The 15,440-nt window shown below is 51.1% G+C and overlaps 1 protein-coding gene across 3 annotated transcripts; it reads left to right on the top strand.

Annotated features, from left to right (window-relative positions):
* The first annotated feature begins 2,211 nt into the window (after positions 1–2,211).
* ippk (inositol 1,3,4,5,6-pentakisphosphate 2-kinase) lies at positions 2,212–13,752 on the top strand. 3 transcript variants are annotated; one of them, XM_072440103.1, is made up of 15 exons: positions 2,212–2,473; positions 5,741–5,800; positions 5,875–5,970; positions 6,531–6,597; positions 6,894–7,012; positions 7,599–7,688; positions 8,547–8,605; positions 9,081–9,153; positions 9,265–9,432; positions 11,501–11,621; positions 11,772–11,907; positions 11,996–12,098; positions 12,207–12,298; positions 12,798–12,996; positions 13,515–13,752. In XM_072440103.1, the coding sequence occupies exons 1-15, from the start codon at positions 2,393–2,395 to the stop codon at positions 13,518–13,520; spliced, it is 1,470 nt and encodes a 489-aa protein (XP_072296204.1). In that variant the 5' UTR covers positions 2,212–2,392; the 3' UTR covers positions 13,521–13,752. The 3 variants fall into 3 exon arrangements, with proteins under 3 accessions (XP_072296204.1, XP_072296205.1, XP_072296203.1); XM_072440104.1 differs by lacking the exon at positions 13,515–13,752 and having other exon boundaries at positions 12,825–13,031; XM_072440102.1 differs by lacking the exon at positions 13,515–13,752 and having other exon boundaries at positions 12,798–13,031.
* Positions 13,753–15,440: the final 1,688 nt, after the last annotated feature.

The raw sequence follows: 15,440 nt of genomic DNA, 5'->3' as shown, positions 1-15,440 counted from the left end.
ACTACTACTACTACTACTACTACTACTACTACTACTACTATTACTACTGCTACTACTACTACTACAACGGGCAATTTTGACCCTGAACATTGATGAATGTCACACATGGGATCATAGGTCACACAAGGGGTCATAGGTCACACATGGGGTCATAGGTCACACATGGGGACATAGGTCACACATGGGGTCATAGGTCACACATGGGATCATAGGTCACACATGGGACATAGGTCACACATGGGACATAGGTCACACATGGGGTCATAGGTCACACATGGGGTCATAGGTCACACATGGGGACATAGGTCAGTCACACATGGGACATAGGTCACACATGGGACATAGGTCACACATGGGGACATAGGTCACACATGGGGTCATAGGTCACACAAGGGGTCATAGGTCACACATGGGATCATAGGTCACACATGGGACATAGGTCACACATGGGGTCATAGGTCACACATGGGGTCATAGGTCACACATGGGGACATAGGTCAGTCACACATGGGGTCATAGGTCACACATGGGGACATAGGTCACATATGGGGTCATAGGTCACACATGGGGTCATAGGTCACACATGGGGTCATAGGTCACACATGGGGACATAGGTCACATATGGGGTCATAGTTCACACATGGGGTCATAGGTCACACATGGGGTCATAGTTCACACATGGGGTCATAGGTCACACATGGGGACATAGTTCACACATGGGGTCATAGGTCACACATGGGGACATAGGTCACATATGGGGTCATAGGTCACACATGGGGTCATAGGTCACACATGGGATCATAGACGTGATCGGCTCGACCCGAACTCAAATAAAATGGAGGTTGTAGAACGCCCGTAGAAAACAGTGTCGACTAGTTCAAAAAAGAAAAAACATGAAACGCTTAATCTTTGGCCTAGGCACATGTAACTTTGGACAGTGATAGAGCTACCTTTGACCTCTGACCTTTGATGAGTAAAACACACCTGGAGCATCGCTCTATGATAAACAGGAGCCATGTTGAATCAAAGTGGCACCGCCACGCTTGACTTTCTTTTTCCAAACTTGTACTTGTCCTGGGGTTTTTTGTCCGATCGAGCTCAAAACAACACTTTCTGCATCTAAGGACATTGAAATTTGATAAATATTCTTAAAAATGTTGATATTCTTTACGGTCTCCGCGTAACACGGCCTCAAAAAAGGCTTAATGACAAGTCACGCCTTTGGTCTGATTGGAAATAATTAATTCCATGTAACAAATGTACTCTATAGCGCCCCCTACACATTGTGTGAAAAACTCAACATTGTCTGATTTGTTTGAAACTCGTGGTTTATATTCTCCTCAAGACGCCATGAAAAAAGTGCATCACAAATATTGTGTATTTTCACAGTTGGCCAGCAGGGGCGCAATGAATGCCTTCACTTCCTCTTCCTCTTTTATTTTGATGGGACATTTCTTCTCGTGCCGTGGTCTTGGCATCAGCGTTAGCATCAGCATTAGCGGCGGGTCTCTGTTGCTAGGTGACGGAGGTACAGGGAGGAGGGGGTCTAAAGAATAAAGTCTAAAAAATAAAGTCCAAAGAATAAAGTCTAAAGAATAAAGTCGAAGAGAACGCTGTGTCGGGGCAATCGCGATCAAAACTACGACAAAGTCTGAGGAATAAAGTCTGGCGGTAATGCAACACTTGGATGCCAACCGCCATAAAACAACAACAACAACAACAACAAAACACGGTCGTGTGTGAAGGTAGCGTTAGCGCTACTATTACTACTAATACTACTACTACTACTACTACTACTACTACTACTACTACTACTACTACTACTACTACTAATACTACTACTACTACTAATACTACTATTACTAATACTACCACTAATACTACTACTACTACTATTACTACTAATACTACTACTACTACTACTACTATTACTAATACTAATACTACAACTAAAACTACTACTACTACTACTACTACTACTACTATCATTACTACTACTACTACTACTACTACTACTACTACTACTAATACTAATACTAATACTAATACTAATACTAATACTACTACTACTATTACTAATACTACCACTAATACTAATACTACTACTACTATTAATACCACTAATACTAATACTACGAAGTGGGTGTAGTTGCGTGCTTCTGCCAGGCTGAGAAGGAAGCGCTGTCGTGTCGCTGTGCCCGCACTCGGAGCAGAAGAAGCGGGGCAGAAGCAGAAGTTGAGTCTCCGGAGCTCCAGCAGCAGCAGCCGCGGCGGTGTCCGTGTCCTTCTGCCGCCTTCACGCGCTCTGTACCCGGCTGAGCTCCGCGCAGACACCCGCCTCTCTTCCGCCGCCTTCCACCGGGACCTCGCCTCGTGCCCGGGCTACAGAGCGATGGACCCGGACAAACTGGACGAAAACGACTGGAGATACCACGGAGAAGGGAACAAGAGCCTGGTGGTGTCGCACATTCAGGTGAGCCCGGCGTCTGCGCGCTTTTCTCGACTTGAACATGGCCAAAACCCGCTGAAACTCCTCCTGGATGAATACAACACTTTATCGAGCAGTTTCCCGTGGGTTTGCCGGCCTGTCATCACCTCTAAGCCGGGTTTGGCCGCTCTGAAGGCGGCTGTGGGCGTTAGCTCCGGGGCTAAGACCGTTAGCCGCCTCTGAAGCTAAAGTTAAAGAGCTCATTTCTCACGTTCTGAACTTTAAACGGGATAAAAACTACAACAACTCTGACGATTTCACTGTTTGATGACGTTGTCACGAAGAAAATACTTTACAAAGTTTAGCATACGTTTCTCAAGTGTTTCATAAACGAATAATAACAGGTATTTTGTGAGAATAATGTCGTCTGAAGTCAGTCTCCACATGCTCACTGCGATTATGACTTTGTTTGGTTCATTTCAGGGTAAGATCAGGGTTCTAGGTTCTAGGGTTCTAGGTGCAGTTCAGGGCTTGTCCTGAGTCTCTCCTCCTCCCTCTCCTCCTCCTCCCTCTCCTCCTCCTCCCTCTCCTCCTCCCTCTCCTCCTCCTCCCTCTCCTCCTCCTCCCTCTTCTCCTCCCTCTCCTTCTCCTCCTCCCTCTCCTCCTCCTCCCTCTTCTCCTCCCTCTCCTTCTCCCTCTCCTCCTCCCTCTCCTCCTCCCTCTTCTCCTCCCTCTCCTTCTCCTTCTCCCTCTCCTCCTCCCTCTCCTCCTCCTCCCTCTCCTCCTCCTCCCTCTTCTCCTCCCTCTCCTTCTCCTTCTCCCTCTCCTCCTTCTCCCTCTCCTCCTCCTCCCTCTCCTCCTCCTCCCTCTCCTCCTCCTCCCGCTCCTCCTCCCGCTCCTCCTCCCGCTCCTCCTCCCGCTCCTCCTCCCGCTCCTTCTCCTCCCTCTCCTCCTCCCTCTCCTCCTCCCTCTCCTCCTCCTCCCGCTCCTCCTCCTCCCGCTCCTCCTCCTCCCGCTCCTCCTCCTCCCGCTCCTCCTCCTCCCGCTCCTCCTCCCGCTCCTCCTCCCGCTCCTCCTCCCTCTCCTCCTCCCTCTCCTCCTCCTCCTCCTCCTCCTCCTCCTCCTCCTCCTCCTCCTCTCCTCTCCTCTCCTCTCCTCCTCCTCCTCCTCTCCTCTCCTCTCCTCTCCTCTTCCTCCTCCCTCTCCTCTTCCTCCTCCCTCTCCTCCTCCCTCTCCTCCTCCTCCCTCTCCTCCTCCTCCCTCTTCTCCTCCCTCTTCTCCTCCCTCTCCTTCTCCCTCTCCTTCTCCCTCTCCTTCTCCCTCTCCTTCTCCCTCTCCTCCTCCCTCTCCTCCTCCCTCTCCTCCTCCTCCCTCTTCTCCTCCCTCTCCTTCTCCCTCTCCTTCTCCCTCTCCTCCTCCCTCTCCTTCTCCCTCTCCTCCTCCCTCTCCTCCTCCCTCTCCTCCTCCTCCCTCTTCTCCTCCCTCTTCTCCTCCCTCTCCTTCTCCCTCTCCTTCTCCCTCTCCTTCTCCCTCTCCTTCTCCCTCTCCTTCTCCCTCTCCTTCTCCCTCTCCTCCTCCTCCCTCTCCTCCTCTCCTCCTCCTCCTCCCTCTCCTCCTCCTCCCTCTCCTTCTCCCTCTCCTTCTCCCTCTCCTTCTCCCTCTCCTCCTCCCTCTCCTCCTCTCCTCCTCCTCCTCTCTTTCCTCTGGAGGCGTCAGTGTTTAAACGTCTGTTATTGACTCTAGTTTATTGACTTTGAGCAGAAGAACTCGTCTAAAGTGTTTGTTCAGTCTCACATTTGACTTGATGAATAAGATGAGCACGTTTGATCTAAACTCCAAACACAGGAACCATGAAGCGTGTGGATCTGATGAACCTTTTTTAACCAAACCTTTACGTTTGAGTCTTCTCCAGAGACTTAAACCTTTGTCTTCTGAGCTCATTGTTTAGTCCCATGTTCTCTCTCCTGACACTCGCACTAGCTCTGGTTCAGTCCAGAACCTTCAGAACCATCAAACACCTTCAGAACCATCAAACACCTTCAGAACCATCAAACACCTTCAGAACCATCAAACACCTTCAGAACCTTCAGAACCATCAAACACCATCAGAACCTTCAGAACCATCAAACACCATCAGAGCCATCAAAGACCTTCAGAACCTTCAGAACCATCAAAGACCTTCAGAACCTTCAGAACCATCAAAGACCTTCAGAACCTTCAGAGCCATCAAAGACCTTCAGAACCTTCAGAACCATCAAAGACCTTCAGAACCTTCAGAACCATCAAAGACCTTCAGAACCTTCAGAACCATCAAAGACCTTCAGAACCATCAAAGACCTTCAGAACCTTCAGAACCATCAAAGACCTTCAGAACCATCAAACACCTTCAGAACCATCAAAGACCTTCAGAACCTTCAGAACCATCAAAGACCTTCAGAACCATCAAAGACCTTCAGAACCATCAAAGACCTTCAGAACCATCAAAGACCTTCAGAACCATCAAAGACCTTCAGAACCTTCAGAACCTTCAGAACCATCAAAGACCTTCAGAACCTTCAGAACCATCAAAGACCTTCAGAACCTTCAGAACCATCAAAGACCTTCAGAACCTTCAGAACCTTCAGAACCATCAAAGACCTTCAGAACCTTCAGAACCATCAAAGACCTTCAGAACCTTCAGAACCATCAAAGACCTTCAGAACCATCAAACACCTTCAGAACCATCAAAGACCTTCAGAACCTTCAGAACCATCAAAGACCTTCAGAACCATCAAACACCTCGTTGGGTCAAAAGTCTTCTGCAGATCTCTAAATGTCCAGGACGACTGCACGACCTCCACGATTATAATTATCACTGTGGAATTTACTGTTTGACATGATGGTTTCTGTGGAGGAGGAGCCTGTCAGACGGAGGAGGAGGAGCCTGTCAGACGGAGGAGGAGGAGCCTGTCAGACGGAGGAGGAGGAGCCTGTCAGACGGAGGAGGAGGAGCGATGGGCGGGTCCGTGTGTTCTTGTGAATGAGTGACACATGCTCAGTGCGTCAGACGGTGTGACAGACGAGTCCAGGCGAGCAGGAGGTGGAACATGACGTGTGACTCGGGTTTATCAGAGTCGCACGGATTTATCTCCTGCCGCTTCACGAGGAGCGCCGCAGTCTGAACAATTAACATTACCGACTCTTTTCACAACTCATTACGGTGTCATTCTGGTTCTTCTGGTTCCTTTTCGTTCTTCTGGTTCCTTTCGTTCCTCTGGTTCTTCTTCACAGACGGAGCTGTTTTTGGTTTTAACGCTGTCTTTTCTGCTGCAGATTCCCAGAGTGCTGCGTCTGCTCAAGTATCCAGCGGCCGACTCGGAAAACCCTCAACAGGTAAAGCCCCGTGGGTCTGGAGGGTCCGGAGGGTCCGGAGGGTCTGAATTGTGTTGTGGTAAATCTCTGCTCAGACGGCGGAACAGGCGTACAGACAGATCCAGAACATCGTGGACTTCACCTCAAACGTCATGAGCAGCTTCATTGGAGAGCAGTACATCCACAGCGGAGTGAGTCACTTCTACCCCGACACTGACCCCGACACTGACCCCGACACTGACCCCGACACTGACCCCGACACTGACCCCGACACTGACCCCGACACTGACCCCGACACTGACCCCGACACTGACCCCGACACTGACCCCGACACTGACCCCGACACTGACCCCGACACTGACCCCGACGCGTCCAAACACTGACCCCGACACTTTTCATGAGCTGATGTGAAACCTGTTCCATAAACACTGAAGACACATTTCTCTTAAGTATTGAATAAAGAAGAGAAACATCTGAAGATGTCACTTTCCAAATGGAACAGCTGCAGCATGCGTCAGTGTCACATGGTCTAAGTTTAGCTCGCAGCCGACCGTCGCTGCAGCGCCATCTGGAGTTTACCCGTCTGAACAGCCTTGGTCCCCACACAGGCTGTAGAGGGCGCTGTTGCGGGTCAGCGAGGGTCAGTCTGGAGTTACCATGGGTCAGGGTGAAACTGTGTCCAAACGTTTGAGATGGTCAGTTTGGTCTGGTCCTTGAGTTGACTCTTTAATCTGTCTCTCTCTCTCTTCAGGAGGTGGTGAAGTTACCTCTGGAGTTTGTGCGGCAGCTGTCAATCAAAGTGCAGCAGCAGAGACCAGGTACGGCCCACGTTCAGGAAGTTCAGGAAGTTCACGAGGTTCAGGGGGTTCATGAAGTTCAGGGGGTTCATGAAGTTCAGGGGGTTCATGAAGTTCAGGGGGTTCATGAAGTTCAGGGCGTTCATGAAGTTCAGGGCGTTCTGGAGGTTCAGGGCGTTCTGGAGGTTCAGGGCGGTTCTGGGTTCTAACTTTATTGAAGTGAGTTAGAAGTTTACACCAGGAGGATGCAGAGCATGACTCTGAGGCGTGTGAGGGTCACTGTTCTGCTCTTCATCATCTTCTCTCACCGTTTGCAGCCTGGAGGTGCAACAAAGTCATGGACATCTACAGCGGCTGCGCTCTGTGTCTGCCCAACCTGACCACACCCGTTTACGCCCCGCCCACGCTCACACCGCCGCTCTGCATCGAGATCAAGGTACACTTATGACCTCTAAAGCGCCCCCTACAGGTCGCACCACTCACTGAACCAAAACGCAGTGAATATAAATATATTTAGAATTTTGCAAAAACATTATAAAGGAAATTACCCAGCAAACACTGGGCCAAAACTTGTCAAATAAAATAATAGTGACATTAGATAAGTTAAAATATGAGAGCTACTTTATTTTGTCAAAGTTGTTTTTTTGTGTAAATTCTGCATAAACTTTGACTGGAATGAGTGTCCCAGGTGTGACGTCACTTCCTGTACGAGCGTCCCTGGTGTGACGTCACTTCCTGTACGAGCGTCCCTGGTGTGACGTCACTTCCTGTACGAGCGTCCCTGGTGTGACGTCACTTCCTGTACGAGCGTCCCTGGTGTGACGTCACTTCCTGTACGAGCGTCCCTGGTGTGACGTCACTTCCTGTACGAGCGTCCCTGGTGTGACGTCACAACCGCTCTGCATCGAGACATTATTCCTAAAGTTTGTTCAGATTTCCACCGTTTGTGAGATGAAGTCTTTTGTGAAATGGAACATAAATCATAATCTTCCACTAGTTTTGACATTGTGTTTGTTTTTCAGCCAAAGTGCGGTTTTCTGCCGTCGTCCAAACACGTGTCAAAAGAAATCAAGACCCGAGTGTGTCGCTTCTGCATGCACCAGCACCACAAGGTCTGCTCCACATCATGGTGTCCGTGTGCTGGTGTCCGTGTGCTGGTGTCCGTGTGCTGGTGTCTGTGTGCTGGTCTCACTGTGTGCTGGTGTCACTGTGTGCTGGTGTCACTGTGTGCTGGTGTCACTGTGTGCTGGTGTCACTGTGTGCTGGTGTCACTGTGTGCTGGTGTCACTGTGTGCTGGTGTCACTGTGTGCTGGTCGTCTCACTGTGTGCTGGTGTCCGTGTGCTGGGTGTCCGTGTGCTGGTCGTCTCACTGTGTGCTGGTCGTCTCACTGTGTGCTGGTCGTCTCACTGTGTGCTGGTCGTCTCACTGTGTGCTGGTCGTCTCACTGTGTGCTGGTCGTCTCACTGTGTGCTGGTCGTCTCACTGTGTGCTGGTGTCCGTGTGCTGGTGTCCGTGTGCTGGTGTCCGTGTGCTGGTCGTCTCACTGTGTGCTGGTCGTCTCACTGTGTGCTGGTCGTCTCACTGTGTGCTGGTCGTCTCACTGTGTGCTGGTCGTCTCACTGTGTGCTGGTCGTCTCACTGTGTGCTGGTCGTCTCACTGTGTGCTGGTCGTCTCACTGTGTGCTGGTGTCCGTGTGCTGGTGTCCGTGTGCTGGTCGTCTCACTGTGTGCTGGTCGTCTCACTGTGTGCTGGTCGTCTCACTGTGTGCTGGTCGTCTCACTGTGTGCTGGTGTCCGTGTGCTGGTGTCCGTGTGCTGGTCGTCTCACTGTGTGCTGGTCGTCTCACTGTGTGCTGGTCGTCTCACTGTGTGCTGGTCGTCTCACTGTGTGCTGGTCGTCTCACTGTGTGCTGGTCTCACTGTGTGCTGGTCTCACTGTGTGCTGGTCTCACTGTGCTGTGGTCTTAGGTTTCCAACGGGATCTGGAAGAAGCGCAGCCTCTACTGCCCCCTGGACCTTTTCTCCGGGTCAGTTCCTCCTCCAGTTCTATAGAGTTCAGATGATTGTGGAGTTTACACTCAAACACCAGTGAGAACCAGGTCAGATCTGTGGACGTCCTGCTCCGTCAGAGCACATTCTGCTGCGATGAGTCACCGAGGAGACCGTCGCGTTACATAATCCAAACATTGCTCATGAAACGGTCGCTCTGTCCTGGCGCCGTCATTCGCCACGTTTAAGCCGCTGCGGTCGTGACTAAGGAACGCGGTGAAACGTCTCTCACAAAGTTTGTTCGCGCGCCAAAAGATCCCCTGAACAAAGAACCTGGAGGATGTTCTGTTTGGCCTGAAGGCGTCGACAGGACGGCCGCGGCGGGTGAACCTTCCAGGTTAACCGCAAGTGCAACGCCTTAAGCCGTTGTAGGTCGTCGTCGTAGGTCGTCGTCTTGACGTGACCGATGACCGTGAATTAGAAGGACAATAAAGTTCTTCCGTCTCGTTTCAGGAACCGACAGAGGATGAACTTCGCCATCAAACACTTGATAGAAGAACCACAGAACAACTTCAAGATATTCAAGGTGAGAACTGTCCCTGAGGAGCATCTGTTCTGGCTCTGACATGTCTGAAACGTGATGTCTGCCTTCACGTTCTCTGGTCGTGTATGATCCGTGTATGATCCGTGTTTCCAGGGCGGACAGTTGATCTACAGCAGCCGAGATCGAGATCGAGACGACTCTGACGACTCTTCAGACTCTGTGTCGTCGCTGCTGAACCAACTCAGAGTCTATTTCACCTGTGGAGCTCAGCGAATCAACGGCCACGCCGGCAACAAGAGCCTCCTCAGCGACTTTATACAGGTGAGACACGACCCCATGGACTTTATACAGGTGAGACACGACCCCATGGACTTTATACAGGTGAGACACGACCCCATGGACTTTATACAGGTGAGACACGACCCCATCGACTTTATACAGGTGAGACACGACCCCATCGACTTTATACAGGTGAGACACGACCCCATCGACTTTATACAGGTGAGACACGACCCCATCGACTTTATACAGGTGAGACACGACCCCATCGACTTTATACAGGTGAGACACGACCCCATCGACTTTATACAGGCGAGACACGACCCCATCGACTTTATACAGGTGAGACACGACCCCATCGACTTTATACAGGTGAGACACGACCCCATCGACTTTATACAGGTGAGACACGACCCCATCGACTTTATACAGGTGAGACACGACCCCATCGACTTTATACAGGTGAGACACGACCCCATCGACTTTATACAGGCGAGACACGACCCCATCGACTTTATACAGGCGAGACACGACCCCATCGACTTTATACAGGCGAGACGCGACCCATCGACTTTATACAGGTGAGACGCGACCCCGTCGACTTTATACAGGTGAGACGCGACCCCATCGACTTTATACAGGTGAGACGCGACCCCGTCGACTTTATACAGGTGAGACGCGACCCCATCGACTTTATACAGGTGAGACGCGACCCCGTCGACTTTATACAGGTGAGACGCGACCCCTGCAACTTTATACAGGTGAGACACGACCCCATCGACTTTATACAGGTGAGACGCGACCCCGTCGACTTTATACAGGTGAGACGCGACCCCGTCGACTTTATACAGGCGAGACGCGACCCATCGACTTTATACAGGTGAGACGCGACCCCAGCAACTTTATACAGGTGAGACACGACCCCATCGACTTTATACAGGCGAGACACGACCCCATGGACTTTATACAGGCGAGACGCGACCCCATCGACTTTATACAGGCGAGACGCGACCCCATGGACTTTATACAGGCGAGACGCGACCCCAGCAACTTTATACAGGTGAGACACGACCCCATCGACTTTATACAGGTGAGACGCGACCCCAGCAACTTTATACAGGTGAGACGCGACCCCATCGACTTTATACAGGTGAGACGCGACCCCGTCGACTTTATACAGGTGAGACGCGACCCCGTCGACTTTATACAGGCGAGACGCGACCCATCGACTTTATACAGGTGAGACGCGACCCCAGCAACTTTATACAGGTGAGACACGACCCCATCGACTTTATACAGGTGAGACACGACCCCATCGACTTTATACAGGTGAGACACGACCCCGTCGACTTTATACAGGTGAGACACGACCCCATGGACTTTATACAGGCGAGACACGACCCCATGGACTTTATACAGGCGAGACGCGACCCCATCGACTTTATACAGGCGAGACGCGACCCCATGGACTTTATACAGGCGAGACGCGACCCCAGCAACTTTATACAGGCGAGACGCGACCCCATGGACTTTATACAGGTGAGACACGACCCCATCGACTTTATACAGGCGAGACGCGACCCATCGACTTTATACAGGTGAGACGCGACCCCGTCGACTTTATACAGGTGAGACACGACCCCATCGACTTTATACAGGTGAGACGCGACCCCAGCAACTTTATACAGGTGAGACACGACCCCATCGACTTTATACAGGTGAGACGCGACCCCATGGACTTTATACAGGCGAGACGCGACCCCATGGACTTTATACAGGCGAGACGCGACCCCATGGACTTTATACAGGCGAGACGCGACCCCATGGACTTTATACAGGTGAGACGCGACCCCATCGACTTTATACAGGCGAGGCACGACCCCATGGACTTCAGGCGAGGCTGGAGTGTTGGAGTGGAAGGATTAAATGTGGTTAGACGTTACTGTAAACTGGGTGTGTTCTTTTGTCCCGCTCGAGTCTGACGAGTCTGAACCGGTGTGGGGTGTGTCTTCACCTGGCCCCGCCCACATGTTCACTGTCACCATGGCGATGCCTGCAGCCCACAGAGCACTTCAGCCGGACTCTAAATCATGACGTCATGTTTTTTCAGGTTCTGGTGAAAGCGCTGCTGAGCGGGGGCGGGGCCAGCACCGTCGACTCCTCCCACACACACACAGAGGGGCGGAGCTTCTGCGAGGCCAGCGCCTTAAACAGAGAACGCCTCAGACACTGTGAGTACGATGACCTCACGCTGACCTCACCATGACCTCACGCTGACCTCACCATGACCTCACGCTCACCTCACCATGACCGAAGCTGAGCATGTTTCAGACTCACGGGGTGTTATGTGTTTCAGACTCACGGGGTGTTATGTGTTTCAGGCTCACAGGGACTCCCCTCGGACTGCGTCCTGTCTCGGGTCTTGAACACTCAGATGTTGGACTCTCTGGACATCGAGGGTTTGTTTCCTCTTTACAGACGAGTGGAGCAGCATCTGCACCACTTCCCCAAAGAACGGTACTTTAACAATGATTATGATTATTATAAATGTATTATTATTATTATTATTATAGTGTAAAAGTGTTTAAAATGTGACTGTGTCCAGGAGCCGTCTGCAGGTCGAGGGCCCGTACGATGAGATGTTCCTCCAGAAGCTGCAGAAGTGTCCTTCAGAAGACGATGGATCTGTGGAGTTCGCCATGGCCAAGGTCTGTGAGCCCCCGAGAGAGAGCCCCGAGAGGGCCCCGAGAGGGCCCCGAGAGAGAGCCTCATGTCTTTGGTCGGGGGTTAAGTCCCGTGCTGTGTCTTGCTCGTAGGTTCATCAGTATCGAGCGGCGATGACGGCGAAGGACTGTTCCATCATGATCACTCTTATGCCCACTGCAGAGGAAGAGGACGACCAGCAGAGGTTAGACCCGCTTTAGGACCCTCTTGTTGTGTCCCCTCAGGTCGGGCGCTCCCTCCGTGACCTTTAGGACCCTCTTGTTGTGTCCCCTCAGGTCGGGCGCTCCCTCCGTGACCTTTAGGACCCTCTTGTTGTGTCCCCTCAGGTCGGGCGCTCCCTCCGTGACCTTTAGGACCCTCTTGTTGTGTCCCCTCAGGTCGGGCGCTCCCTCCGTGACCTTTAGGACCCTCTTGTTGTGTCCCCTCAGGTCGGGCGCTCCCTCCGTGACCTTTAGGACCCTCTTGTTGTGTCCCCTCAGGTCGGGCGCTCCCTCCGTGACCTTTAGGACCCTCTTGTTGTGTCCCCTCAGGTCGGGCGCTCCCTCCGTGACCTTTAGGACCCTCTTGTTGCGTCCCCTCAGGTCGGGCGCTCCCTCCGTGACCTTTAGGACCCTCTTGTTGTGTCCCCTCAGGTCGGGCGCTCCCTCCGTGACCTTTAGGACCCTCTTGTTGTGTCCCCTCAGGTCGGGCGCTCCCTCCGTGACCTTTAGGACCCTCTCCTTCTCCGTGGCGGTCCTGGACTTGGATCCAAAGCCGTTCGAGAGCGTTCCTCGTCAGCTTCGTTTGGATCAAAAAGTCGTCAACGGATATTTAAGAAGTTCATCAGGAAACGGCCCCAAAACCAGCCAACAACGAGAAGACTGCACCCTGCTGTTCCACCCAGTGAGACATGACCTCTGACCCCTGCTGTTCCACCCAGTGAGACATGACCTCTGACCCCTGCTGTTCCACCCAGTGAGACATGACCTCTGACCCCTGCTGTTCCACCCAGTGAGACATGACCTCTGACCCCTGCTGTTCCACCCAGTGAGACATGACCTCTGACCCCTGCTGTTCCACCCAGTGAGACATGACCTCTGACCCCTGCTGTTCCACCCAGTGAGACATGACCTCTGACCCCTGCTGTTCCACCCAGTGAGACATGACCTCTGACCCCTGCTGTTCCACCCAGTGAGACATGACCTCTGACCCCTGCTGTTCCACCCAGTGAGACATGACCTCTGACCCCTGCTGTTCCACCCAGTGAGACATGACCTCTGACCCCTGCTGTTCCACCCAGTGAGACATGACCTCTGACCCCTGCTGTTCCACCCAGTGAGACATGACCTCTGACCCCTGCTGTTCCACCCAGTGAGACATGACCTCTCCTCCTCTGACCTCTGACCCTCTCTGTGTCTCAGGTTTGATTCTTCAGGACAGAGCGCCCTCTTGTGCCTCCTTCGGGTCATAAAGGCTCTAAAGTGTCTAAAGTGTAACGTTTACAGAGTCAAACACCTGAAACTCAAAGAAACGACTTCAGAAGTTTCAGCTCCAGAAAAACTGAAACTCAAAGTTTTTTTTATCTGATCGAAAGTTTATTTTCATAAAACTGAAAGTGCCAACGCTCCAGATGTTTCTGCAACAACCAGCTCCAGTTTCAGCTCTAGCTCTAATTTCAGCTCTAGCTCTAGTTTCAGCTCTAGCTCTAGTTTCAGCTCTAGCTTCAGCTCTAGTTCTAGTTTCAGCTCTAGTTTCAGCTCTAGTTTCAGCTCTAGTTTCAGCTCTAGTTTCAGCTCTAGCTTCAGCTCTAGTTTCAGCTCTAGTTTCAGCTCTAGCTCTAGCTTCAGCTCTAGTTTCAGCTCTAGTTTCAGCTCTAGCTCTAGCTTCAGCTCTAGTTTCAGCTCTAGCTCTAGCTTCAGCTCTAGTTTCATCTCTAGTTTCAGCTCTAGTTTCAGCTCTAGCTCTAGTTTCAGCTCTAGTTTCAGCTCTAGCTCTAGTTTCATCTCTAGTTTCAGCTCTAGCTTCAGCTCTAGTTTCAGCTCTAGTTTCAGCTCTAGCTCTAGCTTCAGCTCTAGTTTCATCTCTAGTTTCATCTCTAGTTTCAGCTCTAGCTTCAGCTCTAGTTTCAGCTCTAGCTCTAGTTTCAGCTCTAGCTTCAGCTCTAGTTTCAGCTCTAGCTCTAGTTTCAGCTCTAGTTTCAGCTCTAGCTTCAGCTCTAGCTTCAGCTCTAGTTTCAGCTCTAGCTCTAGTTTCAGCTCTAGCTCTAGTTTCAGCTCTAGTTTCAGCTCTAGTTTCAGCTCTAGCTTCAGCTCTAGTTTCAGCTCTAGTTTCAGCTCTAGCTTCAGCTCTAGCTTCAGCTCTAGCTTCAGCTCTAGTTTCAGCTCTAGCTTCAGCTCTAGCTCTAGCTTCAGCTCTAGCTCTAGCTTCAGCTCTAGCTCTAGCTTCAGCTCTAGTTTCAGCTCTAGCTCTAGTTTCAGCTCTAGCTCTAGTTTCAGCTCTAGCTCTAGTTTCAGCTCTAGCTCTAGTTTCAGCTCTAGCTTCAGCTCTAGTTCTAGTTTCAGCTCTAGTTTCAGCTCTAGTTTCAGCTCTAGTTTCAGCTCTAGCTTCAGCTCTAGCTCTAGCTTCAGCTCTAGTTTCAGCTCTAGCTCTAGCTTCAGCTCTAGTTTCATCTCTAGTTTCAGCTCTAGCTTCAGCTCTAGTTTCAGCTCTAGCTCTAGCTTCAGCTCTAGTTTCAGCTCTAGCTTCAGCTCTAGTTTCATCTCTAGTTTCAGCTCTAGCTTCAGCTCTAGTTTCATCTCTAGTTTCAGCTCTAGCTTCAGCTCTAGTTTCAGCTCTAGCTCTAGTTTCATCTCTAGTTTCAGCTCTAGTTTCAGCTCTAGCTCTAGTTTCATCTCTAGTTTCAGCTCTAGCTTCAGCTCTAGCTCTAGCTTCAGCTCTAGTTTCATCTCTAGTTTCAGCTCTAGCTTCAGCTCTAGTTTCAGCTCTAGTTTCAGCTCTAGTTTCAGCTCTAGCTCTAGTTTCAGCTCTAGTTTCAGCTCTAGCTTCAGCTCTAGTTTCAGCTCTAGCTTCAGCTCTAGTTTCAGCTCTAGCTTCAGCTCTAGTTTCAGCTCTAGCTCTAGTTTCAGCTCTAGTTTCAGCTCTAGTTTCAGCTCTAGCTTCAGCTCTAGTTTCAGCTCTAGCTTCAGCTCTAGTTTCAGCTCTAGCTCTAGTTTCAGCTCTAGCTTCAGCTCTAGCTTCAGCTCTAGTTTCAGCTCTAGCTTCAGCTCTAGTTTCAGCTCTAGCTTCAGCTCTAGTTTCAGCTCTAGCTTCAGCTCTAGTTTCAGCTCTAGCTCTAGTTTCAGCTCTAG

The sequence above is a fragment of the Eucyclogobius newberryi genome, unplaced genomic scaffold, assembly GCF_026437365.1.
Source record: "Eucyclogobius newberryi isolate DKJ021-1_F unplaced genomic scaffold, fEucNew1.0.hap1 SCAF_11, whole genome shotgun sequence".
Taxonomy (NCBI): Eukaryota; Metazoa; Chordata; class Actinopteri; order Gobiiformes; family Gobiidae; genus Eucyclogobius; species Eucyclogobius newberryi.
This window is presented reverse-complemented; position numbering and strand designations above follow the sequence as displayed.